The sequence below is a fragment of the Punica granatum genome, chromosome 5 (assembly GCF_007655135.1).
Source record: "Punica granatum isolate Tunisia-2019 chromosome 5, ASM765513v2, whole genome shotgun sequence".
NCBI classification, from domain to species: domain Eukaryota; kingdom Viridiplantae; phylum Streptophyta; class Magnoliopsida; order Myrtales; family Lythraceae; genus Punica; species Punica granatum.
Window position 1 is genome coordinate 15,531,737 of NC_045131.1, and position 25,466 is coordinate 15,557,202.

Genomic DNA, 25,466 nt, shown 5'->3' on the forward strand with positions numbered 1-25,466 from the left:
ACTAGTAAATTAAGTCCAAGGCCCATTGGATCATGCCTTATGGGCCGACCACCGCCATCGTATAATACACACACATAGTGGCAAGCTCTACGTTCTCAGTGAGGTTCAAACTCGTGATGTTCGAATGGAGCGCCTAGAACTTAACCACCAAACCACCGTGCTGGTGATATAGCAAAATATGGAGTTGGAAAGCAATATTAATGAGAATTTATAATATTTATAGAGTTGTCCTATAGAATATTATTTTTTCGGTTAACTATAATTACTTTTTCATAATTATCGAATAATATATAGATTTTCTAATATAGATAAATAAAATTTTTTATTAGTTTATTTTGAATAGTATTAGTAATAAAAAAGGGAGCAATTGAATAAAAGTCAATCAAAAATTGAATGTGCGGCAAAAAAAAAACGTATGAAATTAAATATAGATGCCGCGTCAAATTAAATTTACTTTAACTTAAAATGGTAGATTAAATATATATAGATTAGGTATATAGACATTAAATATATTAGCATGTATAGATTAAATATATTAAATATATAGTTGTCGTTTTCTGATAATTCAATATCAGTGTGTATATATAGCCCCTCGCCTTGCCGAGTATCTTTTAAAGGAGAACAGTAATTTATATATAAGTTAAACATCTCTTTTTCTTTTCTACCTAAAATTTTTTCTCTTTCATGGTTGAATTTTGATTTGTTAAATGAATTTTTTTATGTGCAAAGTTAAAAGTGATTGTGTCAATATTGATTGTTTTCACAGGATCTCAATTCAATTACATTATGCGTGTCGCTTAAAAAATTGTAAGACTTTTCTTATTTCTAAGCCTCATATATCTCTTTTTTGTTCTTATTTCATAATTAATGAAAATCGTTTCTCCATAAACTTCGAGTTTGATAGCCATATTTCTTTATTATTTTTCTTTGATTGAGTTTTGATTCATAGAATGATTCTTTCAAAGCAAATTTCAAACTAATTGCTTCGATGTTGATTGTTTAAGCAATCTTCTCCAAATTTTTCTTTTTCTTAGGTGAAATTTGATTTGTTGAATGGATTTTTTATTCCAAATTCGAAATTTATTATTTATATAGATTATATTATCTCTATTCGAGTTCCTTTATAGGTGTCGCTTCAGTAATTGTAAAGCATTTCTAATTTATATACATTGGATATTTCTTTTTTATATTTATTTCATAATTTAATGGAAATCTTTTTCTCTCTAACTTCGAGTTCAATAGATTTATTTATTTATTCTTATTCATTGGGTGATGTCTGATTTGTAGAATAAATTTTTTAATGCATAAATTTTCAAACTAATTGTTATGGTATTGCTTTAGTAATTTAAATCCTTCAATTTTTCTTTTTATTAATATTTTATAATTCAATTGACATCTTTCCCTCATCAACTTTGAATTCAATATTTTAGTTTATTTATTTATTTTTACAAACATTGATTTGAGTACTCATAACAATATACCAAATTTATTTTTATAGTTTTAGATCCTTATTCAACAATTCCTAATTTTACATAAAACTCAATGATTTATATATTACTATGTATATATATATCTATCAAATTTTATATTATTTAATGATAAGAATAAATTTTTTATATTTTGAGATTTTTATTTAAAAGTTTTTAATCATAGTCCGTGCAACGTGTGGGTCTTCACCTAATATGTAAATAATTGACGGACAAGATTAAAAGTTGAGATGATCCAATGGATGAAATTATTGTACTATCTTGGTACAAAAGATTGCGCCCTATGGTAGTGGAATCACCCATAAGAGAATAAGTCATATTTCCCTCCTATTTTTCTGGGTGAATAGATTTCTCTTCTATTTCTTCACATGATTCTATGCAAAACAAAATTTAGAACTTGAGTTTCAAGCAAAACGGCGCCTTGGCTCCAGCAAAAGCTATAATCGAGCTGGGCAGGCTCCATATCCCTTCACCGCAAATCAATCCCGAAGCAACAGCAGGAACGAAGGCCTTTGCCTTTGCCTTGTCTATTCTCTCCCACACAAGCAGGATCAAACTCCCGATGCACATATCGATGGCGAAGTACGCCCCAATATAGAATGGCATTGCCATTGCCATTGGAACAGGAATGAACCTCGACCATCTCTTTCCGACAAGGTCACGGGCCCCATTGATCACAGCCGCTGCAGCAAAGAAGCCATAGCACAGGTTGAGACAGTTGCTGGGAAGGGAAGAGAAGCCATCCACCCCAAGTTGGGCCATGCTCCTATATACTGACGCGATTGGCGCAGGATACTCGCTTCCATCTATCCCAAGGTCATCAAAGGCCTTGTAGTAGATCCAGAACACGCATGGGGACACCACGCAGCCCATTGCGGTCCCAATCACCTGGCTTACGAACAAGGAACGGGGCGAGGATAGTGTCACGTACCCAGTCTTCAAGTCTTGTGTCAAGTCTGATGCCGTGGACACAACGTTCATCATGACCCCACAAGCAACGAGGCCGGCAACCACGCCGCCATGGGCCTGCCCAGCCCACGCTCCTATAATGAAGATAACGAGCTTCCCATAGGTTGAGGCCAGAGACCAGTCAGTGAGACCACATCCGTAAGCATTGCAGAAGGCAAAGGGTGGAGCAACCGTATACAGGACGAAGATATGATACCATTTTAGTTGTGGAAATATTTGCGGAAGAATGCCTGCAGAGGTTGCAGCTACAGCTACATAGCCCGCTATAGCGAACCGTGTTGGGATACGGTCTTTGAGAAACAGCTCGGTCCTCCTCTGATCATCGAAGGAGCGCCCAGAGCACTCAGTGTCAACCGGGGCCCGGTTGGGCATCGGGTAAACTGAGGCGATGGGAAGAGGTGGGCCGTTTTTCTTCCTCTTTTGCTGGTACAGTCCGATCAAGGACTGGCTCACTACCTTGAGAAAGTTGTAGAGTCCGTCTCCGAGGATCATCGCGATAGGGATAAACACCTGCAAATTAAAGAGACAAACTAAGCCATTGGCGAAATACAAATATCCTTTCCTCCTTTTGATCAGAGGCCACATTTTAGACCCCAACTGGTCACGATACATAAATCATATATTAATTATTATTTCATACCTTGTAAGCTTGAAGCCCACGCATGCTACTAGAGGGCAGGTCTGCAGAGTACCAATCTCCTTTCCTCCTTTCTATCAGAGGCCACATTAGACCCCACGATAGAATCCCTCCAAGAAGCACAGATATGTTGATGATGTGAGGACAAACCATCCCAACTCCAACGTATATGGCCGAGAAATCAAGGTAGAACCTGCAAAATTGTTAACAGATTAAAACACATGGGCGTAGATTTTAAAGTAGGATTTTAAAGTCTACTTTAACTTAATTCTACCCACAACAAAACAAAATAACTTATACAAAGTAAAAGAGTGGGCCCCATTTATATCACTATTTTTCCACAACAAAACAAAACAACTCATACAAAGTCAAAGAGTGGGTCCCATTTATATCAATTTTTTTCAAAATCAAAATCTAATTTTAAAATCCTACTTTGAAATCAAACGCAGCAATTAATGTTTCGTTTTATAGAATTGAGGGAATCAGAATAACATTTGGCAGGTACTTTAGTGAGTACGCCTTGCGACCAAAGATCGGGAATGCAGCGAGCCCGCAATCTTGTCCCCTGCTGCCAAGCCATTTGAACATAGCCCATCCGAAGCTGATAGCTGTGTACTTCCCCATTTCTTTCACTTGGTTTCTGATTCATTTTGAAATACAAAACGAAATAAGAAGCATCCATATTATCAGGCAAGAAACAAACTCAAGGTCTCATGTAATAAACACGTGAAAATTGAATTTTTTTATTTATTTTTTTATACCTGGCGAGTTTGGCTCCTTGAGGAGTATGGAGACTATTGATGAGATATCCAGTGGCTGTTGCGCTAGGATAGCTTAGATTGAAGTCCACGATCAATATCTGACAGGGATTGATCACTAAATTAATAATAAACAATTTACCATTACATTGATAAAGCTTCACATGAAAACAGCTATTATGAATCCTCATTTCGCGCCTTAACTAGTCATGAAGTCCGTGAATTGTAAAAAAAAAAAGAAGGGAAAAATATATGTCATAACACAACATTTTGCTTTTGTATCAATTTTATCATAACCTTTTAAAATTACACTATATAGCACAACGTTTAGGGTATAATGTCAATTATAGCCTGATGTTAAATTTTCCGTGAAAATTAAACGGACAGCTTATCAGGGGCACACGTGGATGAATAGTGGGCTCAGACTCTTGCATATACGGAATAACCTATATTCTGACTCACCCAGTGTGTCAAATCATCGACGGGTGCTATTCATCCACGAGTGCGTCAATATTCATCCACGGGTGCATCACATCTGTCTTCTGTTTAATTTTTATGGGAAATTTGACCTTATGACATAATTGACATTACACCCTAAACGATGTGCTATGTAGTGTAATTTTAAAAGATTATGATAAAATTGACACAAAAGTAAAATGTTATGTTATAATTGACACTATGCCCTAAACGATGTGATATATAGTGTAATTTTAAAATGTTGTAATAAAATTGAAATAAAAATAAAAGATTATGCTATGACATATATTTTTCTCATCAAAAAAATGAACATTATATATTTTGGATTTGTTTTTCATTGATGAAAATCTTAAGTGAAAATTAATAAAAATATATTGTTATATGTATGACTGATGATATTTATTTAGTATGGACCTTTATATCCGAAAGTCTAATTAGACCCAATCAAGTTGAGTCGGGTCGACTCACTAAGGGTAAAATTCTCCCCTCGTGAATTTTTCATATTTACAAGGACTCGAACTAAGATCTTTCTTCAAGAAATCAAGCGTCGAATCATTTGAACTATGCCTCGTTGGTATGACTAATGATATTTTAATATTAAAGAATTATATTATATAAAGATATGATTATGGGTCCCTCTCTGGACCCTTGGGGCAAGGGGAACCTTTTGCCCGCTCATCTTTAATAAAAATAAAAAAAATAAAATCTCATCCTTTTTTTCATGGGATTGGGAGTTGGAGGGATAAAAGATTGACACGTTGAGGAAAATTGAGGAGAAATTTTTTTTTTTACTACGAAAGAGGTTCAAAATTTAGTACAATGTAATAAATATTTTTAATATCTAATAAAACTCTGAGTATTTAATCAAAAAAACTCTTGATTATTAAGTGAGAGTATGCGTTGTTGCGTTACACCCTCTTTGAAAAAGAAAGGCGATGTACCTTCCTAAGTGGGATGGCCGCCAAGAGCCCAAGGAAGCTGACGAGCATGAGGAAGCTGATCATCCACCAGAGTGATGGGTTCTTGAAATCTTTTGAACCCGGATCATCCGATTGGCCGGCTATTCGTCCGCTCAATGCGAACAAGTAGCTCCCGAACCCTCCTGCCCTTTCCAAACAACCAACAATAAGCAAGTATCATATTCTGTTCACGGTTCACTATTCTGAATTTGAGAGGCAAAACTTGATGCAGAAATAGATTAAATACGCATTGCCATAAAAAAAATCATTTTGCAGAGATCGTGCAACAAGCATGAAAATTTCAAGTTTTGCATGGAATCTCAGGTCAAGAAGCTCGAGTTGTATGAATACAATTTAAAGGAGTACCCGGAGTGATAGAGAAGGGAAACAATGTTGTAAGAGAAGTAATCGAAAGGTAGAATGCTGTACAAGATTGTTCACTCCAATCTGAGGAGTGGGACAAAGCTGATTGAAATGGTTAAGGATCAGGTTGAGGACTGAGGAGGGCCATTGAAATCGAACAATGGGGGATGCAAAATCAAAATTAAATGAAGGAGATATTCAGTGTTGACGGAAGAATGCAGGTAGAACGAAGGAAGGAAGCCATACGACCATACAAGTACTGAAACAATCAATCAATCAATCTCTTAATCTTCAAGAACAACATGGCATATATCAATAATTTAAATTCTAGAATAAAAACAGAGCATATATCAACGGTGCATGCACCTTCTGCAAAGCAAAAGCAATTACTTTACTAGGCAAGGTTAATTACCACTGAAGGCGATTCCAGAGCCAGCAACGACGCAGGTTTGAATTACAGAGTTCTCCTGCCTTGTAAACGGGAGCTTCCTGGAGCAACGCGTCCAGACCTTGAGGCAGAAATAGCCGAGGAGCCCCCCGCAGACATTTAGCGAGGGGATGATCTCGGTGTTTAGGCTTACCTTTATCTTGATGAATGTAATCAGTACAGTAAGCAAGAAGCCGACAATGAACGAGCGGAATGTAAGCTGGTCTTTCCAGTAGGGTACAGCTTCCTGTGCTGCAAACACCTTCTCAACCGAGTCTAGCTCGGTTTCAGCAATTTCGTTTGTCATTTGCCCTGGTGCTGTTCAAAGGTTGTATCAAGTTGGTTGTATCCAGATGCGGAGGCAAGGCAAGCAGAGGGGCGTTGGGATGCGGTGTGTTATTTCAAGAAGACGTAGTAGATGTTATATATAGAGTGAAAAGTGGTGCATGCAGTGAGGGCAACGTGAGATGTCTATTATTATTATTATTATTATTATTATTATATAGTGCCATTTATTTTTATTTTTTTTAGTGTGTATGATGGAATTCGGAAATCCAATGAGCCCGACTAATTCAATTTGAGCCGGATCGGCCTACAAAGGATATAGCTCTCTCGATCAAGGATTTATAGTGTCCACTTTATTTTATTTTTGGCTAAATCAAAGACGATGACTTCTTGCCGCGGTCGGAGGGCGGGGTTGATACCGATATATACATACAGCTAATGACTACGAGTACACTATAGAGGAGGCCGTGCCGTGGATGTGATCAGCAACTCGAAATTAAGATCAAATGTCGCGGCATTTTGCTTAGATACTGCCACTCTGGGGTGGGGTTAGAATTCGTACCAAAGAGTGAATTATTGGAAGGGCAAGCCAAACCTACTACAAAAACTGAAGATTTTCATTGAAAAAGCTGGGGCGATAAGTACATCGAAATCAAAACCAGAAAACTTGACAAACCGATTCGTTGAAAAAGCAATTAGATTCTCATGGTGGGATTGCATGTGCTCTTTTATTACAAACAATCGTTGAAGATTATGTACTTTGTTTTTATTTCTCTAAATCACTAGAACGAATTAGATGTTGGACATTATGTTTCATGCAATAGTCGAGAAAATGTCGTAGTCGACGACAAACAATCTATGGTAGTTAAATTATAAGGATTTAAATTTGATTTTGTATTATGATTGTATCAGTTTGGAATATTTATAGATTCTTTATATACTTATTATTTCTATCTCCACTTATGATTAACTTAGCCTATGCAATTTCTTGGGTCGTTCATACCTTTAATATATTTACACCCGCAAGTTCAGCGATTCATTGTTATGTATGGTTCTATATTTCTCCACCCTTCCACATTAGTTAAAATCTTTCAGAAGATTTCAATATAGTTCATTCGGTTCAGTTCACTTCATTTATAAATGAATTTATCTTATAAAAGGATCGATAAATTTAATTAAAATGAATTAAATAATCTTATTTGAATGTCATTTAAGGGTACGTATCACAACCAACTGAATTATGTTTTTGGCCGAATCTTGCTAACTTAGGATTTATTTTAATTCCAATGCAAATATAAAATTTTGGAACTGATTCTCTCTGTTGGATGCAGAAGTCAATTAAAATATCTGTGAAATGAACTAAATTGTTGTAGTGGTGATTATCGTCTAATAATCAAGAGGTTCAAAGTTTGACATTCATTGTAGGATTATCCCTACCCTCTTATTTACTATTAAAATTTCGATTTTATTGTATTAGGCATATAGTTTGTAAGGAAAAGAAGAAGACATTATTAAAGCGTGGAGTCAACCAATAAGTGATGTTTGGAATTTTCCATACTCATTTTACCCCGATGGAAGGGAACCGAAATCTTGAGACTAAGATTCAGCAGCTCGTACCAGAAGAAAAGGTATTGTCTGCGTCAATCGATCAATTCAACGTCCACATTATCGGAGAGATGACGGTCTCCTTCGCGACCTTAGAAACCCACAACATGACTACTGATTGCTTCGTCTGAGCCCCCGTTCTTCACTTTAAAGACTTCACAGGGACTACCTCTGTTTCAACAGGTGATAGAAACTACGTTGACCAACGATCAACGTGTATGTCCCAGCGCAAGTTTCTAAGTCGAAATACTTTTATCATGAAATGATGTTAGGATCGGTGGAAAATTTGTGGAATTCCACAAACCTTCATTCCCCCCTATTATTAAATTCGGAAGATTTCTGAATTTCCAAAAACTTTGCTTCCCATTCTCAGTTTCTCACTTGGAGGGGATAGAGAGAGCTGGCGAACTTTTTGCTTTTGACGCCTTTAAGAACGGGGTAAGACTAACAAATTTCATTTTCGGTTAAAAGGACAATTACATTATTTTTTTATTCATTTTATGGATTTCTGTAAACTATTAAGCTAGTAATAGAAAAATTGAACTATCAAAATAATTTTATTTATTTCCTATAAAAGGCAAATAATTAATAATTACCTATTATTTGATATCATCAATAACAACTATAATGATGATCATGATCATGATCATGGTGATGATGATGGAAGAAAACAAGAAGTAAATACCACATATATTAATATAAAATTAAAATTTCTGATACATCATTATGTGTATTATAATTTACAATTTTAATGTATGTGGTCATAATGGCATTTCACATTGCGTCCCCCGCAATTTTTCCATGCCAAATAATACAATATTAGAGTACCCATGGATATTCTCAAAAATCCAATGCACGTAGTAGACGCAACAATAAATTATGGCCCTTACAAGATCCTAAAGTTCACAATTCCAGAGAGCTTGTTTACATAACAATCTGACTGTTACCTCTAATCTGAAAATTTTCGTCCAACCAAAGGGTTAAGTGTGAAACAAATACAATATCTGCAGATCTGAGTACAAAAACATTTAAAATTGCCTTATAAGCTTCATCACCTAGGACTCCACGAATAAAATTATATTAGGCAAAAAATTCATGTTGGAAGATATTTACCCCTTATTGGACCTATCCGCCTCAACTGAATTAGTCGATATCCAATTAAACTTTCGAATACTAGGGTTTACATCGAAAAAAATTATATTAGGCAGTTCCCGAGGAGTGGTGTGAAACAATTTGGCCGGCTAACCTTTGATTTGGGTGCACTAATGCATCTCCCAAAAGTAGCTTTTGACCCAAAGAAAGGAGGAGGGGGGGGGGGGGGGGGGGGGGGGGCGAACGTCGTACAACTCTCAATAATTTGAACAATTTATTACCCCCTTTCAATTGTTAAAAGAAATGACCAACAATTTCGTACATTCGGGGTGTGGACCAGTTAGAATGTTATGAAGGAAGAACAGAGCAACCACGTACGTCCGCCATGAATATTATGGGATGCAGAAATTAATGGTCAGACACCGTCAAAGGATTCATTACTTCCAAGACTCGAGGTCGAACCATCTGAGTCAATATATACGTCTTTGATCTAAATCTATTTACGTCTCTTGTCTCAAATGAAACAAAGAAAAATAGAAAATAAACTCTACACATTTGACTAGAAGTCTTGGACCTATGATTATTATTTTATACGATTATTTAGGAGGAAGAGTTGAATTTTATAATAACCTGCTAAAAAGTTAAAAATAACTATTTTTTAATTAGATATCATATAATTAAAAATAAGGGAAAGTATAAAAACCCTTTATGGTTTGAACTTAAGACAAATTGGACCATGTGATTTTTCTAAAGACAAATAACACCATGTGTTCACTTCGTGAGACATAATGGACCTAACCGTTAATTTTTTCATCACTTTTGGTCCTCAAAATTTTTTTTTATTCATTATTACCCTCAAACTTTCAACTTTTTGGCAATTTGGTACTAAAAATTCGAAAAAAAAAATGGGGGGAAGGGGCTTGGGCCGTCGGTTGGCTACCCCGACCTCACCACCGAGGCTGCCGACACCTATAGAGGACACCGAAAACCTCTAGGGTGGGGTCGAAATCTCCAATTTGTGGCCCTAACCCTCTATCGACAGGGATTTCGAGTTCAAGATCCCGATCTATTCAGGGGCGAGGCTATTAATCTGCGGCCCCGACCCCACTTCCATGGTCGCTTGCATCCTCTGTAGGTGCATGAGACCTCGGTAGTAGGATCGAAGTCATCGACCGACGGCCCCAGCCCCTTCCCCCTTTTTTTTGGAATTTTAGGACCAAATTGAAAAAAAATGAAAGTTTTAGGGTAATAATGGCAAAAAGAAAAGTTTGATGACCAAAAGTGACTAAAAAATTGATGATGAGGTCCATTATGTTTTACGAAGTGAACCGCATAATGTTATTTGTCTTTCGAAAAACCATATGGTCCAATTTGTTTCAAACTCAAACCATAAGGGAATTTTTGTACATTTCCCTTAAAAATATATAATAGAAAAATCGAACAGCTATATTGTCCATTTACATTATTCTGCCCTTCTCTTGCATCTCAATCAATATATATAATATATAAAAGATAAAACACGAGACATGAGAACTTCATTGATTAACCCCCAGTTCTCTAACTTTTCTCGATTTTCCTACTAATCGTCAACTCTCCAAATTTTCATTATTTTTCCATTATTTTTAATCGGAAAATTATGATGCTTAATTATTATCTTGAAGAATGTGAGGAATTTTTAATATTTTGAGAACGTATATGTGATATTAATTCTATATATACTTTATATGTTTATAATATAGGAATTTAACACATTTTTCGAACGATAAATGCATGCGCAAATTATCTTTTACCAAAAAAAAGTTCCATTCATGCATGCATATGCACGGCCAACATTTATGTAATATATATATATATATATATATATATTTGGAATGTTTGAAGACTCGAGTATACATCCTATCCCCTCTTATCAAAACTCATTTCGTTGAATACAATCTAGTAATAATATATATATATTTTTATATTATAAAAATATATATATATTATTACTAGATTGTATTCAACAAAATGAGTTTTAAATTTCAATTCCAATTTTAATTTTTACAAATGATATGAAAAGGAAAAAACCCAATGGTAAAATGACATGCTTCTGCTATTATTTAAGATTTACTGGTCTCTCCTTATTTCGCGCTCTCCATTCTCAACTTCTCAACCTTATACTCTATATATCATGTTGCATTTTTTCTTTTCTTTACGACTTTCACGTGTAATGCGATACTCCCCATTATACAGTAAAGGAACAAGAATGTAGAAAAGAAAGAAAGATACAACAATTCATCAGGTCAAGGTCTGGATGTGTTGGTGTTGGGGAAATGGGTGGAGACGATCGATCCGGAGGTAATGTGGGGTTAACACAATAGGATTCGAGGTGCGAATGACGCTTTTCAAAGAGAACTATTTGCCCCCACACAAAGTTGTTAGAGGGTTAAGGCAAAGGTCCTCCTGGGATACAACGAAACCTTATGAATTCCTTCAACTAGCAAAATCGATGAATTCTCTAACTCTCACTCTGATTTCTGGAATTTTTCTTAATAAAATAATTTGAGCACTATAGCGTCTCTATTTATATGCACTCAATGGACACTATCGAAGAGTCAGAACCCTTCGTATTGGACGTAACTCTTAGATGGAACATTACCCATGGATAAGCAATTAATGATCTTACATGAACACTTAGTTAATGTAGACACTTCTATATACATTACTTGTCTTGCACTCAAATGTATTCATTGAATGAATGAACCTTCACTTCGTAACCCGAATTCGTCCAAGTACTCATGAATCACACTAAGTGACCCATTAATAAAATCCCATGAATTTCCAATATATAATTTTCAACAATCCCCCACTAGATTGCTAATTCCAGAACATAAGTACACAACGATCATGCATAAAGAAGTGGTGTTGGCAGATTGAACCCTTCCTTAGTGCAAACTCTCAAAGTATCAACAAAGTGATTGGTGGCTAATCGCTTGAACCATCACTCTTAAAGTCAATACCGGAAAAGTGACACACAGAATCGTAAAGTATTCGAGTAGGAGTTTATTTGCTTTAGCACCGTTATGGCCATGTGCTCATCCCGTTTCATGAACATGTACGAGAGAAAAAACCATAAAGAAAACTCTCGTTGAAACGGTACCTCCATATAGGTGGATTTCATGACAACTAATGTCCATCCATTAAGAGTAAAACTCATCCTCCTAAAACTCAAGCACTAAATCCTAATTCTTAATGCATTGTGTCATTCGATAACTTGTTATTACCCTTTGAACCTCAAAACTAACAGGTAGGGTTCCTATTATCAATGACGCGATTAGAATGGTTTTAAACCCATCTTAGCAGTGGTACTCTTAACCAAATCTCTTGACAAACCTTTCGTCAATGGGTCCGCTAAATTATCAATTGACCTAACATAGGTAACAGTTATCACACCGTCCCTAATCAATTGTCCCACATACTCATGTCTCAAACTTATATGTCTAGACTTTCCATTATATACCTTATTGTACGCTCGAGACATGGTGGATTCACTATTACAATATACGGAAATGGCAAACTTACGTTGTGGCCACAACTTTATATCTAGCAAGACATCTCTTAGCCATTATGCTTCCTTGCCGGCAGCCGCCAATGCTATAAATTCAACCTCCATGATTGAATGCGAGATACAAGTTTATTTCTTGGAGGCCCAACTAATGGCTCCACCTCCAATCATAAAAATCCATCCCGATGTGGACTTATTGTCACTTAGACTTGTAATCCAACTTGCATCTGAGTAACCTTCTAGTACCGCGGGATAATCACCATAGAATAATCCCAAATTTTTTGTCTTCATAAGATAACCAAGAATCCTACAAATTCCTTTCAAATGATCGCTACTAGGACAACTTGTAAATCTCGCCAATTTGCACACAGCAAATGCGATATCGGGTCTGGTGCAATGCATTGCATACATTAGACTTCCAATTACGCTAGCGTACTCTAATTGCGCTATAGCCCTGCCATTATTCTCACTTAACTTGAAGTTCGGATCGAATGGAGTGTTTGAATCCTTGATATTCAAGTGTGTCAGCACTTAATTTCGGTCCATCGGCTCCGAGGGGGGCAAAATTGTCATTTCCCAATTTATCACATTTTCTTAAAAAAAAAAAGTCAAGTCGGTCAGAACCGGTCTGACCGATAGGACGGATGGGCAGGGTCGGTCAGAGCTGGTCTGACCGACCATTGCCCACACAAAAAAAAAGGGTCAAGTCGGTCAGAACCGGTCTGACCGATAGGACAGACCTTTCATTTCTTTCTTTCCCGCCCACTTCTTTTCCTTTTCTTCCTCTTTCCTCCTTCCTTTTTCCTTCCTTTCATTTTGGTCCCTGCAACCGAAAAAAACCGGGATTTTCGTTCCCGATTTCGCAAATTTCCGGCGAAAATCTCGCCCGATCTCGGTTCCGTTTCCTTCTTCTTCTTCCTCGCGGACTCCAGGCAGAACGGTGGTGGAGGATTCGAAGAAAGTAGGGGAGCTCTCTCTCTCTCTCGCTCTCTCTCTCTCTCTCTCTCTCTCTCTCTCTCTCTCTCTCTCTCTCTCGGGTGGTCTCGGATCCGAAAACGCCCACAGCTCACGATTCTCGCTCAGCTGGTTCCGGAACTCCCAGCTCGTCCTCAAACCGGAACTCCCTCAGCTCGCCCACAACTCACGGTCCCTAAGCTCGTTTAGACCCCCGGAAACTGGAGTTCGTTTCGGCGCCGAGACCCCTCAGCTCAGTCGCCCTCTCGCCCACGGCTTGAACTCCTGGATCCCCTCACCTCGCGGCCGTGCGTGCGCGTCGCCCAGTCGCCCAGCCGCCCAGCGGCGGTCTAATCCAGCAGCGGCGTCCAATCCAGCAGCGGCGGCCCAGCCCATCAGCATCCGACCCGTCGACCAGCGTCCAGCCCAGCCCAGCTTCGCCGGCCCAATAGCAGCCTAGTTCGGCCCAATCCCATCCGGATCTCTGCCTAGTCCGGTCCAGCAGACCCGTCCCGCCCAATCCGATCCGGATCTAAGCCCAGTCCGGCCCAGAAGGCCCGTCCGGCCCAATCATCCTCACAGCCCAATCCGTCTGGCGATTTTTTTTTATTTTTTTTATTTTTTTATTTACAGAGAAGCCCCTCAACTTTCTGGACTAGGTAAATTCTCGACTTAGTGGCATGATTAGGACTTTTTTCCTGAATATTAATGTTTGCTTGATGGATATGATGTCAAATGAGCTTTCTTGGGTCGCGTGGGTGATCCGATTTATCCTGAACTCGATTTTACGAACTTTCTGATTTGTCACATTTCAGTCCAGATGACGTATTTTATTTTTTTAAGATCTACCCCGAATTTCAAAATCATTTTCAATCAAGCCCCGGTCATTTTATTATTTTTCAATCAGTCCTTGGATTTTCCATAATTTTTCCAAGAATCCCAAAGAACTTTTCAAATTGTTTCAATTTAGTCCCGGGACCATTTTTCACCCTTTTCAGATCTGCCCCGAATTTCAAAATTATTTTCAATCAAGTCCCAGTCATTTTACTATTTTCCAATCAGTCCTGGAATTCCCAGAATTTTTTTTCAAGCATCCTAGGAACTTTTCGAGTTGTTTCAGTTTAGTCCTGGGGCATTTTTTTCGTTTTCAGATCAGTCCCGATTTTCAAATTCATTTCAAATAAGTCCTGGGACATTTTCAGTAAATTTTTTTACATAGTCCCCTTTTTTTTAGAATTTTCAGATTAGTTCCCAATGTTTCAGAATTTTCAAATCAGTCCCCAATTTTTTCAGAATTTTCAAATCAGTCCATGCTCTTTTAAAATCGTTCAATTCAGTCAAAACGCGTAAAATGAGCGGAACTTAATTAAGCGGTAAATTAAATAAAAAATGGCAAGCCTAGACAAGTTAGAGTACCGATAGGGCATGCGAGATATAGGCTCGCATGTAACAGAACCCCCGAATTCGGAACCTCGGGTTTCGCAGACCATATGCCTTAGCAATTAGGTGTACCCCGTACCCCTAGACTTGGGCAACTCACCGGCCCTTGACCTTCGGGTTGTAAACAGGTAGTGGCGACTCCTTCTCACGTGCGTCCGTCGCGCGTCCCCGGGAAGGTGGACACTCTCAAGCCGCGTTGCATAGGCACGCGCATGCGTGCCCCGATGAGACGAAATTCGGGTGCGCACAGCTTGGCGACTCCACTGGGGACACTTAGAGGGTTCGGGCTCGTTCTCGCTTGCTTTGTTTGCTTGTTTATTTATCGCTTTTCGCAGTTTTTTTTCGTTTATCTACTTTACGCACTTTTATTTTTCGCACACGCATTACATATCATACTAGCTTCTAGGTACCTATGGGTCGCATCCCACGACCGGTAATAGGAGCATAGGTTAGATAGGGGTTCGAAGTAGGGGTACGGCGCGCAGTTCGACTGTCGCTTAGGCCTTGAAAAGAATCCCGCTCGATTTCAAGGAATTGACACCCTTGAGTCGGGGGCCCCCATCCCTAGGTAGCACGGTCCTTGTAGTACCGAAACCATGCATACTGCAGGAGCTCCATGCCATCTTCCAACGCAACTTCAGTAACAGTCCATCGAGTCGGCCTGCGCGCCATTTGAGTCCTTTTCTGTTTTTGAGAGAGATGTACGTTGTATACATTAAGTCGTGGGCATTTATTTTCTGTACCCATGCATCATCTAATTTCAAAATTAGGCGTCATTTGTATTAACTAGTCCAAAATCGGTTTTCTTTTCATCTTGGTAAGAGATGGCGTGCTCGGTCTCCTTTCCACACCTCGACAGGGTCACGCCACTACTCGAGGAAATTAGTCACGTTTGGGCTCATCTACGTCAAGTCGACCGCGATTACATCAGGACCTTTGTTGGAGATATACCAATACTAGCCATATGCCGAGTGGATTGGAACTTCTTGGGAGCAGCGGTGACGTTTTGGGACCCCGTCCACGCCGTCTTCAACATCCAAGGTACCGAGCTTACACCTACCATCGAGGAATATCGCACTCTCGTCGGAAGAATTGCCGCCACTCGCAACATTGTGGAACCTAACTTCCACACCACCCGACTTGTTTTGGTATCGCGTCTACTCGGGGTGCATAGGTCTCAGCTACAAGCCGAACTTGCATATTCCGGTGGCACAGAGATAGTCATCGCGAAACTCCTCCATTTTATTGAAATACGAGCGCGCGAGGTTCAAGGGGATCTTTTACAAAAAAATTTTGTCATGCGATCTTATTCTTAATTTTTGGGACTCTATTATTCCCTCGCTCGGCCGGTCACATTGACGCAGCCTTAGCTAGCGTTGTCCTCCAAGTGGTTGGAGGCCGCGAGTACGAGGTGGCCTTGTTGGCCGAGACCATAAGGTCCCTCGATCGCGTTACAAGGAAGACCGATCGAAGGTTGAGAGGGTCCCCAATCCTTTTGCAAATTTGGCTCCAAAGCCATGCAAACCCCTTTGGCCTTGTTCGCCCGGTTATGTTTTTCACACGTCCGGAGTCTATTATTTCGCGGTTACTACCTTTGTTGCGTGTGGAGGAACGCAAGGTCTCTGAGTGGATCAAAATTTTTCGCGAAATAGCACCAAAGGGCTTTAAATGGCGCATCGCGTGGATGCCACTCGGACCCATGGCCCTTAGGTGTCCTGATTTTTATGGAGTCCCACTCATGAGTCATGCGGGGTCCACCACTTATTTTCCAGCGCGAGTAGTGAGGCAGCTCGGTGGCTTACAGACGGTCCCCGAGGATACGGCGCGAACTAGATTTAAACATACTTGGTGGGAGGATCAGACACCCGTAGATCGCCAAAGTAACGTCAAACAGATCCTGGATGCATGGCGAACTGTGATTACCGAGCATCCGACCCTTGATGAGCGGGATTTCCAAGCTACAGAAGAATACATCATTCGCTTCTACCGATGGGGTCCAGCAGCACAGGAGGATCTCGTCAACTCTCCGCGAGTCGGAGATGGCAGGTCACCCGGCGCAACTCCCACTCCGAATATGGCCATCCAAGCCGAGCTCACTCATCTCAGAGTCGAAAGAGATCGTCTTCGTCGAGAAGTCGCAGAGAAGGACGAGCAGCTTGTTGATCAGCGCCAACTACAGAGAGAGCTCGCCCAGGCCCGCGCCCAACTGCAGAGGCGTGATCAGGAGTTGGCGCAAGCGAACGCTGCTTTGGAAAGGTCCAGGAAGAAGGCCCGTGGAGGTCCACGCAAATCCTAGGATAGACACCTCTACCAGGCCCTCACCTGGAACTAGTTCTTTCCATGGCGACAATCGCTTGCACCTCGAGCACGTTAGAAGACCGATTTAGGACTATCTTTTGAAAATTTGTATTGCACTTTGAACCATTCGGAATTAATACGAATGACGGCATTAGTTTTGGAAAACTCACGCATCGCATGCATCATAGTCATTTACTGTTTTGTATACTAGCTAACGTCTCACCGTATAAGTGAGTGAAGACCTTCTTCGCAGAGAGTATCATCGCGTGATCAGATGCACATCTCTCCGCAAGACCCTGCGCAACACTAGCGGCTAAGCGCGCCTCACACATGTCCAAGCATGTTCACATCAACTCATACACGCATACTCAACGCATCAATGCATGTCTCTTGGTGTGCTCGCACGACGCCTACCAGGCCAGTTCGCTTCCCTACACTCTTGCATTGAAATCTTGAACAGTTTATGCTCTTTCATTGTTTTCTTTTTCCATTGCAGGAAATTCTCAACAAGAAGACAGCCTGAATACTGAGCGACCACACTTGATACAACAAACATCTCTCATCCAGCTCCTTAGAATTTCAACACTAAGTCCCCATCCTTGCTCCACAAAGCAAGACTGCAAGAAAATCAGAGTCACCGCTTTGCAGTGCCCTGCACTGTTCCTCAGCATTGACCTTTCCTTTCGCATCTCTTGCACTTTCTTATCGAGCACGCATTTACTGCATTGGGTTCCAGCCCCACATCGGGCTTTGGCCCCGCATCGGGCTCCGACCCCGCATTTACTGCATCGGGCTTCGGCCGCGCATCGGGCTCCGGCCCCACTTTTACTGCATCGGGCTTCGGGCCCGCTTTTGGGCTTCGGCCCCTCATCGGGCTTTGGCCCCACTTTTGGGCTTCGGCCCCTCATCGGGCTTCGACCCCATATCGGGCCTCGGTCCTGCATTACTGCTTTCGGGCCCCGGCCTAGCACTTACTGCTTTTGGGCTCCGGCCCGGCACTTATTACATTCAGGTTTTGACACCTCGCATCTACTGCTTTCAGGCTCATCTGAAATCCAAAATCGACTTGGATTCAAATTCACCCAAGCAATACTCCGAGAAGCAAGTCTAATCCTTTCGCTGCAAAGACCGGAAGTGACAGCTCCACAAGCAGAGCATGACCCAACTCTCGATCGTAGGAGATACCAGCACGATCAGGCCTCCGATCAAAGAATGGATCTCATTCACATCTGTTGTGGTCGCCGATTGAATACAGGGGGCAACATGCGCAGTCTTCTTTAAACTCTCTTTTGCTTTAATTTAAATGCATTCCCACAAATGGGCTCTCGACATGAACAAATCCTTCAATGGAGCATTAGGACAGTTTTTGCAACGCCCTATTAGTTCTGTTGGACCTGTTCGACTCGCTTGTCCTCATGGGACCTGACTCCTCGAGCTTCCCTAGGACGACTGCGCATGCTTACTCGCAACTAGGGAAAATATGCTCATGTGACTTTAGTCACGGTCTAACCACTCCAGAGTAGTGATGACTAGATTCCCAGAAACAAATGTCACCAACACGTGGCACCTCATGGGTCGCGCGCGGGACAAAAATGGATTTTCCTATGGGACCACCTCATATTTCTTACCACATATTCTCCGCATAATCGCCTAATGCATTGTCTTCTTTGTCATCCTTCACAGAGGCACATTGACCACAAGCGAAGAGCGATGCACGAGTTCACGCTTCCTTGAGAACTTGTCTCGGACCCTTTCCTTATACTTTGACGAGGGAAGTGTCCGACGCTGAGGTACCCCCCTATGAAGTCGAAAACAAGGACAATCGAGCGAATCGCTCAGTATTGATGCAACCATCTTCCTCGAATATCCAATGGCTTCAACAGCGTGCACCCTCCAAGAGGCACGCGCTGTAAAGAACAACAAGAGGTGATCGGCGACATCACACCAGACGCCTACCACGGGCCACCTCACAAATGAGGACAGGGGCATTCCCGTTCAACATTCGCGCTAGGCAACCTCGGTTCCCTATTCCACATGGGGCAATTTGATATTTTCTTTTCCTAGACAACAGGGGAAATTCACATGTAATGCTTGCAAGGGAAAATGACACGAAGTTCGACTTCTGAGTGCACAAGATTCAAACTTCCAAGAAAGCTGGTACTCACAAAATAGGACTAGTAACACACAACAAGTCTCCACGAGGCGAAGCACACCAAAGCAACCTCGGCAATGCAAAATCTTGGAGTTTCAAACAAAGCATGGGGCACAAAACAAACCCCAACTGCAAAAAAAAAAAAAGCGGGAAAATCCCGCCAATGAAGAGAGAGAGAAAAGATGCGGGAAAACTCGCCAACGAACAAAACAAGGCACCGCTGAGATTTAAAACTCCGGCTTCGCCAATCTTGAAAAACCAACAAACCCTGACAAAAGGGGAGCAGCAGATGCAACTCCTCGATGGAGACAGAACGCAACGCACTCGGAAGTCGAATCCTTCGAACCTTTCGCCCTTGCAAACTCGAGAGACAAAAGAATCGAGCCCGTTATGTCGAAAACCCCTCGGGGCGACCTAGGCAAAAGCTAGGGCAAGAGAAAGGCACGACTGAAAATCCTGAGGCAGGCAGTCGCGGCAAATGGAAAGCTAATCCCCTTTAGGTTGAGAGGTACGGCCCCGAGGTGGGTAACCGTAGCAAAAGGAGAGTAAAACGAGAGATAAACAAAACAGTCACCCTAGTCTCTCACACATCGTGCGGACTAGGGATCCCCAAAGAAAATGGCCAGATTATCTACTCCAACATGATCCTTGATCAGCCCTCCAACACAGCTCAACCGTCCAGCGTGGATTCTTCCTCAAGCACAGTGGGCAAACCGGACATGCTATCCAAGCAGTTTAATACAGCCTACACAACAGAAGAACAGAGGAAAAGTGGTACATCTCGCTACAGGCGTGAACTCGTGTATCCTTTTAGCCTGGGGCAACGCCTTCCCCCAAACTTTCTCTTTTCTGTTTGTCTTTGCATAACTTCAGAATGGGTCACAGCCACCCTTCAACAGGCTACCACAAATTCGAAATCCCAGACATTTCTTTCTGAGGTCTAGTCATAGTATTATGGAAATGGTCAGACCGAGTCTGATAAAATCTAGGCAAAAAAAATCCTCGTGCGGGTCACAAGCGCAACCGCCCTACGGTACCTTGACGAGAAGGGTCGTAAGCCGACGGGCGCGTCGAATAATCGACAGAGCCGCTAGAGCATCATCGAAAATGTCTCAATACGCTCGTGCATGGCCAACAGGAGCCTTGGAGCCCTCGCATTGAGGCCTTCGAAAATGGGATCTCATTCGCATCGGCAAAGCAAAAACTTTCCACGGGTCGCCCCGGCGACCCGAAACTGAAGAACATGCGTCGCGAACGCATCCTTTTACCTGTACTTATACATTGTTAGTAACCCCATGACTTACTGATAATGCCAGGATCACAGGTACAGCAAACGCAAGAACTACGGCAGACTCTGATCCCCTGTCCAAGAGGGTACGTAGGCGCTCCCAGAGCTCGAGTCCCGCATCGCTAGACGCCGGTCCCTAGCAAATGAACAGCCGCCCAACCAGCAACGAGCAACCGCCTCGCAAGCAAAAATCCCATTGGTGAGACCAGGGCATTCCCAGCAAGTAATCGCTCCAACGGCGAGACCAGCTGCCAGCAAGAGTAACAAACAATCAATCCAACAGCAGGGTTGGCTTCAGGCAGATCAGACGCACAACCGCTCGAGGGGCAAAGCGGACCTTCAGCAAAGCACAACCACCCCGGCGGCAATGCAAGCCACGCCTACCACTACACCATCCCAACAAAGCCACGAACCAATGCCAAGCGCCCCTCTTCGACGCCCCGCGCCATTCCCTAACACTAGTCGTTACTTCTACATTCCCTGCATTTTCGCATCATGCCCACCTTTACTGCTTTTCGGACTTCGCGTCCAAGACTTCGCATCCATCTTTACCTCTTTTCGGACTTCGCGTCCAGGATTTCGTGTCCATCTTTACCGCTTTTCGGACTTCGCGTCCAGGACTTCGTGTCCATTTTTATCGCTTTTCGGACTTCGCGTCCAGGATTTCGTGTCCATCTTTTACTGCTTTTCGGACTTCGCGTCCAGGACTTCGTGTCCATCTTTACCGCTTTTAGGACTTCGCGTCCAGGACTTCGTGTCCATCTTTACAGCTTTTCGGACTTCGCGTCCAGGACTTCGTGTCCATCTTTATCGATTTTCGGACTTCGCGTCCAGGACTTCGTGTCCATCTTTTACTGCTTTTCGGACTTCGCGTCCAGGACTTCGTGTCCATCTTTACCGCTTTTCGGACTTCGCGTCCAGGACTTCGAGTCCATCTTTACTGCTTTTCGGACTTCGCGTCCATCTTCCATCTTTACCGCTTTTCGGACTTCATGTCCATTTTTTACCGCTTTTCGGACTTCGCGTCCCGGACTTCGTGTCCATCTTTACCGCTTTTCGGACTTCGCGTCCGGGACTTCGTGTCCATCTTTACCGCTTGTCGGACTTCGCGCCCGGGACTTCGTGTCCATCTTTACCGCTTTTCAGACTTCGCGTCTCGGACTTCGTGTCCATCTTTTACCGCTTTTCGGACTTCGCGTCTGGGACTTCGTGTCCATCTTTACCGCTTTTCTGACTTCGCGTCCGGGACTTCGTGTCCATCTTTACCGCTTTTCAGACTTCGCGTCCCGGACTTCGTGTCCATCTTTACCGTTTTTCGGACTTCGCATCCGGGACTTCGTGTCCATCTTTACCGCTTTTCGGACTTCGCGTCCGGGACTTCGTGTCTATCTTTACCGCTTTTCGGACTTCGCGTCCATCTTTATCGCTTTTCAGACTTCGCGTCCAGGACTTCGTGTCCATCTTTATCGCTTTTCGGACTTCGCGTCCGGGACTTCGTGTCCATCTTTTACCGCTTTTCGGACTTCGCGTCCGGGACTTCGTGTCCATCTTTACCGCTTTTCGGACTTCGCGTCCGGGACTTCGTGTCCATCTTTACCGCTTTTCGGACTTCGCGTCCGGGACTTCGTGTCCATCTTTACCGCTTTTCGGACTTCGCGTCCCGGACTTCTAGTCCATCTTTTACTGCTTTTCGGACTTCGCGTCCCGGACTTCGTGTCCATCTTTACCGCTTTTCGGACGTCGCGTCCAGGACTTCGTGTCAACATTTACCGCTTTTCGGACTTCGCGTCCAGGACTTCGTGTCCATCTTTACCGCTTTTCGGACTTTGCGTCCAGGACTTCGTGTCCATCTTTACCGCTTTTCGGACTTCGCGTCCAGGACTTCGTGTCTATCTTTATCGCTTTTCGGACTTCGCGTCCATCTTTACCGCTTTTCGGACTTCGCGTCCAGGACTTCGTGTCCATCTTTACCGTTTTTTGGACTTTGCGTCCGCATCTACTGCATTCTGGACTTCGTGTCCACATTCATTGCATTCCGGACTTCGTGTCCGAGTCTACTGCATTCCGAACTTTGTGTCCTCATTTACTGCTTTCAGGACTTCGTGTCCGCATTCACTGCATTTTGGAATTCGCGTCCGCATCTATTGCATTTTGGACTTCGTGTCCACATTTATTGCATTCCGGACTTCGTGTCCGCATTTACTACTTTTTGGACTTCGTGTCCTCACTTAATGTCTTTCAAGTATGCGTCCACAGTTACTAATTTATGGTTTTTACTATTTTTGCAACAGGCCTACATATTAGCAAAAACGAGGAGAATTGCCAAATGGTCGCCAGGACCAAACGAGGTGCTTCCTATAGTCCTTGGCTGCATCCTCTATCCGAGCACGCAACCAAAGAGGGGCAAGCTGTCAGCACTTAATTTCGGTCCATCGGCTCCGAGGGGGGCAAAATTGTCATTTCCCAATTTATCACATTTTCTTAAAAAAAAAAAAGGGTCAAGTCGGTCAAAACCGGTTAGAACCGGTCTGACCGATAGGAAGGATGGGCAGGGTCGATCAGAGCTGGTCTGACCGACCATTGCCCACACACCAAAAAAAAAAAAGGGTCAAGTCGGTCAGAACCGGTCAGAACCGGTCTGACCGACAGGACAGACCTTTCATTTCTTTCTTTCCCGCCCACTTCTTTTCCTTTTCTTCCTATTTCCTCCTTCCTTTTTCCTTCTTTTCATTTTGGTCCCTGCAACCGAAAAAAACGGGATTTTCGTTCCCGATTTCGCAAATTTCCGGCGAAAATCTCGCTCGATCTCGGTTCCGTTTCCTTCTTCTTCTTCCTCGCGGACTCCAGGCAGAACGGTGGTGGAGGATTCGAAAAAAGTGGGGGTGCTCTCTCTCTCTCTCTCTCTCTCTCTCTCTCGGGTGGTCTCGAATCCGAAAACGCCCACAGCTCACGATTCTCGCTCAGCTGGTTCCGGAACTCCTAGCTCGTCCTCAAACCGGAACTCCCTCAGCTCGCCCACAACTCACGGTCCCTCAGCTCGTTTAGACCCCCGGAAACTAGAGTTGGTTTCGGCGCCGAGACCCCTCAGCTCAGTCGCCCTCTCGCCCACGGCTCGAAATCCTGGATCCCCTCACCTCGCGGCCGTGCGTGCGCGTCGCCCAGTCGCCCAGCCGCCCTGCGGCGGTCTAATCCAGCAGCGGCGTCCAGTACAGCAGCGGCGGCCCAGCCCATCAGCATCCGACCCGTCGACCAGCGTCCAGCCCAAGCCCGCTTCGCCGGCCCAATAGCAGCCCAGTTCGGCCCAATCCCATCCGGATCTCTACCTAGTCCGGTCCAGCAGACCCGTCCCGCCCAATCCGATCCGGATCTAAGCCCAGTCCGGCCCAGAAGGCCCGTCCGGCCCAATCATCCTCACAGCCCAATCCGTCTGGCGATTTGTTTTTATTTTTTTTATTTTTTTATTTACAGAGAAGCCCCTCAACTTTTTGGACTAGGTAAATTCTCCACTTAGTGGCATGATTAGGACTCGTTTCCAGAATATTAATGTTTGCTTGATGGATATGATGTCAAATGAGCTTTCTTGGGTCGCGTGGGTGATCCGATTTATCCCGAACTCGATTTTACGAACTTTCTGATTTGTCACATTTCAGTCCAGAGGACGTATTTTATTTTTTTAAGATCTGCCCCGAATTTCAAAATCATTTTCAATCAAGCCCCGGTCATTTTATTATTTTTCAATCAATCCTTGGATTTTCCAGAATTTTTCCAAGAATCCCAAAGAACTTTTCAAATTGTTTCAATTTAGTCCCGGGACCATTTTTCACACTTTTCAGATCTGCCCCGAATTTCAAAATTATTTTCAATCAAGTCCCAGTCATTTTACTATTTTCCAATCAGTCCTGGAATTCCCAGAATTTTTTTTCAAGCATCCTAGGAACGTTTCGAGTTGTTTCAGTTTAGTCCTGGGGCATTTTTTTCGTTTTCAGATCAGTCCCGATTTTCAAATTCATTTAAAATAAGTCCTGGGACATTTTCAGTAAATTTTTTTACACAGTCCCCTTTTTTTTAGAATTTTCAGATTAGTCCCCAATGTTATAGAATTTTCAAATCAGTCCCCAATTGTTTCAGAATTTTCAAATCAGTCCCCAATTTTTTCAAAATTTTCAAATCAGTCCATGCTCTTTTAAAATCGTTCAATTCAGTCCCCTGGACATTTTCTAAAAATACCCGGCCCTTTTCTACTTGGATCACCCACCGACAATGTATGTGCCCCGTTTAAATATTTCATTTTTTGTAATTATGTGACCATGTCGGAAATTAAAGTTTATCGGGCGGTCAATTAATGGCTATCTCGACGACTCGAAATCCGTAGACTAAAGCATTCGGCAAGTTTTTTATTAACCTAAAATTCTACATACGGGATAATCGAGACGTTAAATTTGGCTAAATTAAATCACTTGATTTCTTTAAATGGATTGCACGAATTGATTAATAATTTGTAATTGCGTCAACAGTTCAAGAACTGTTAGTCATGCCCTTTTCAAAATTTACAATTTCAAAAGCACCGAGATACGTACAACGTAATCTTGATTTTCATGCACACACATATTTACCGATTCAAGGGCAAGATTACCGGTTCTTGTTCTGCCGTGATCCTACCGTAGGTTTGTGCATAGAATTGGTCAAAACATGGGAAAGCAAATTAATCACAAACTCGGCTTAAATCAAACA

The 25,466-nt window shown here is 42.3% G+C and overlaps 1 protein-coding gene across 1 annotated transcript; it reads right to left on the bottom strand.

Moving 5' to 3' along the window:
• Positions 1 to 1,817: 1,817 nt before the first annotated feature.
• Positions 1,818 to 6,714, bottom strand: LOC116207182 (probable metal-nicotianamine transporter YSL5). The gene is made up of 6 exons (XM_031540064.1): positions 6,063 to 6,714; positions 5,270 to 5,430; positions 3,855 to 3,952; positions 3,599 to 3,733; positions 3,097 to 3,286; positions 1,818 to 2,966 (listed from the first exon to the last, which is right to left on the bottom strand). The coding sequence occupies exons 1-6, from the start codon at positions 6,382 to 6,384 to the stop codon at positions 1,878 to 1,880; spliced, it is 1,995 nt and encodes a 664-aa protein (XP_031395924.1). The 5' UTR covers positions 6,385 to 6,714; the 3' UTR covers positions 1,818 to 1,877.
• Positions 6,715 to 25,466: the final 18,752 nt, after the last annotated feature.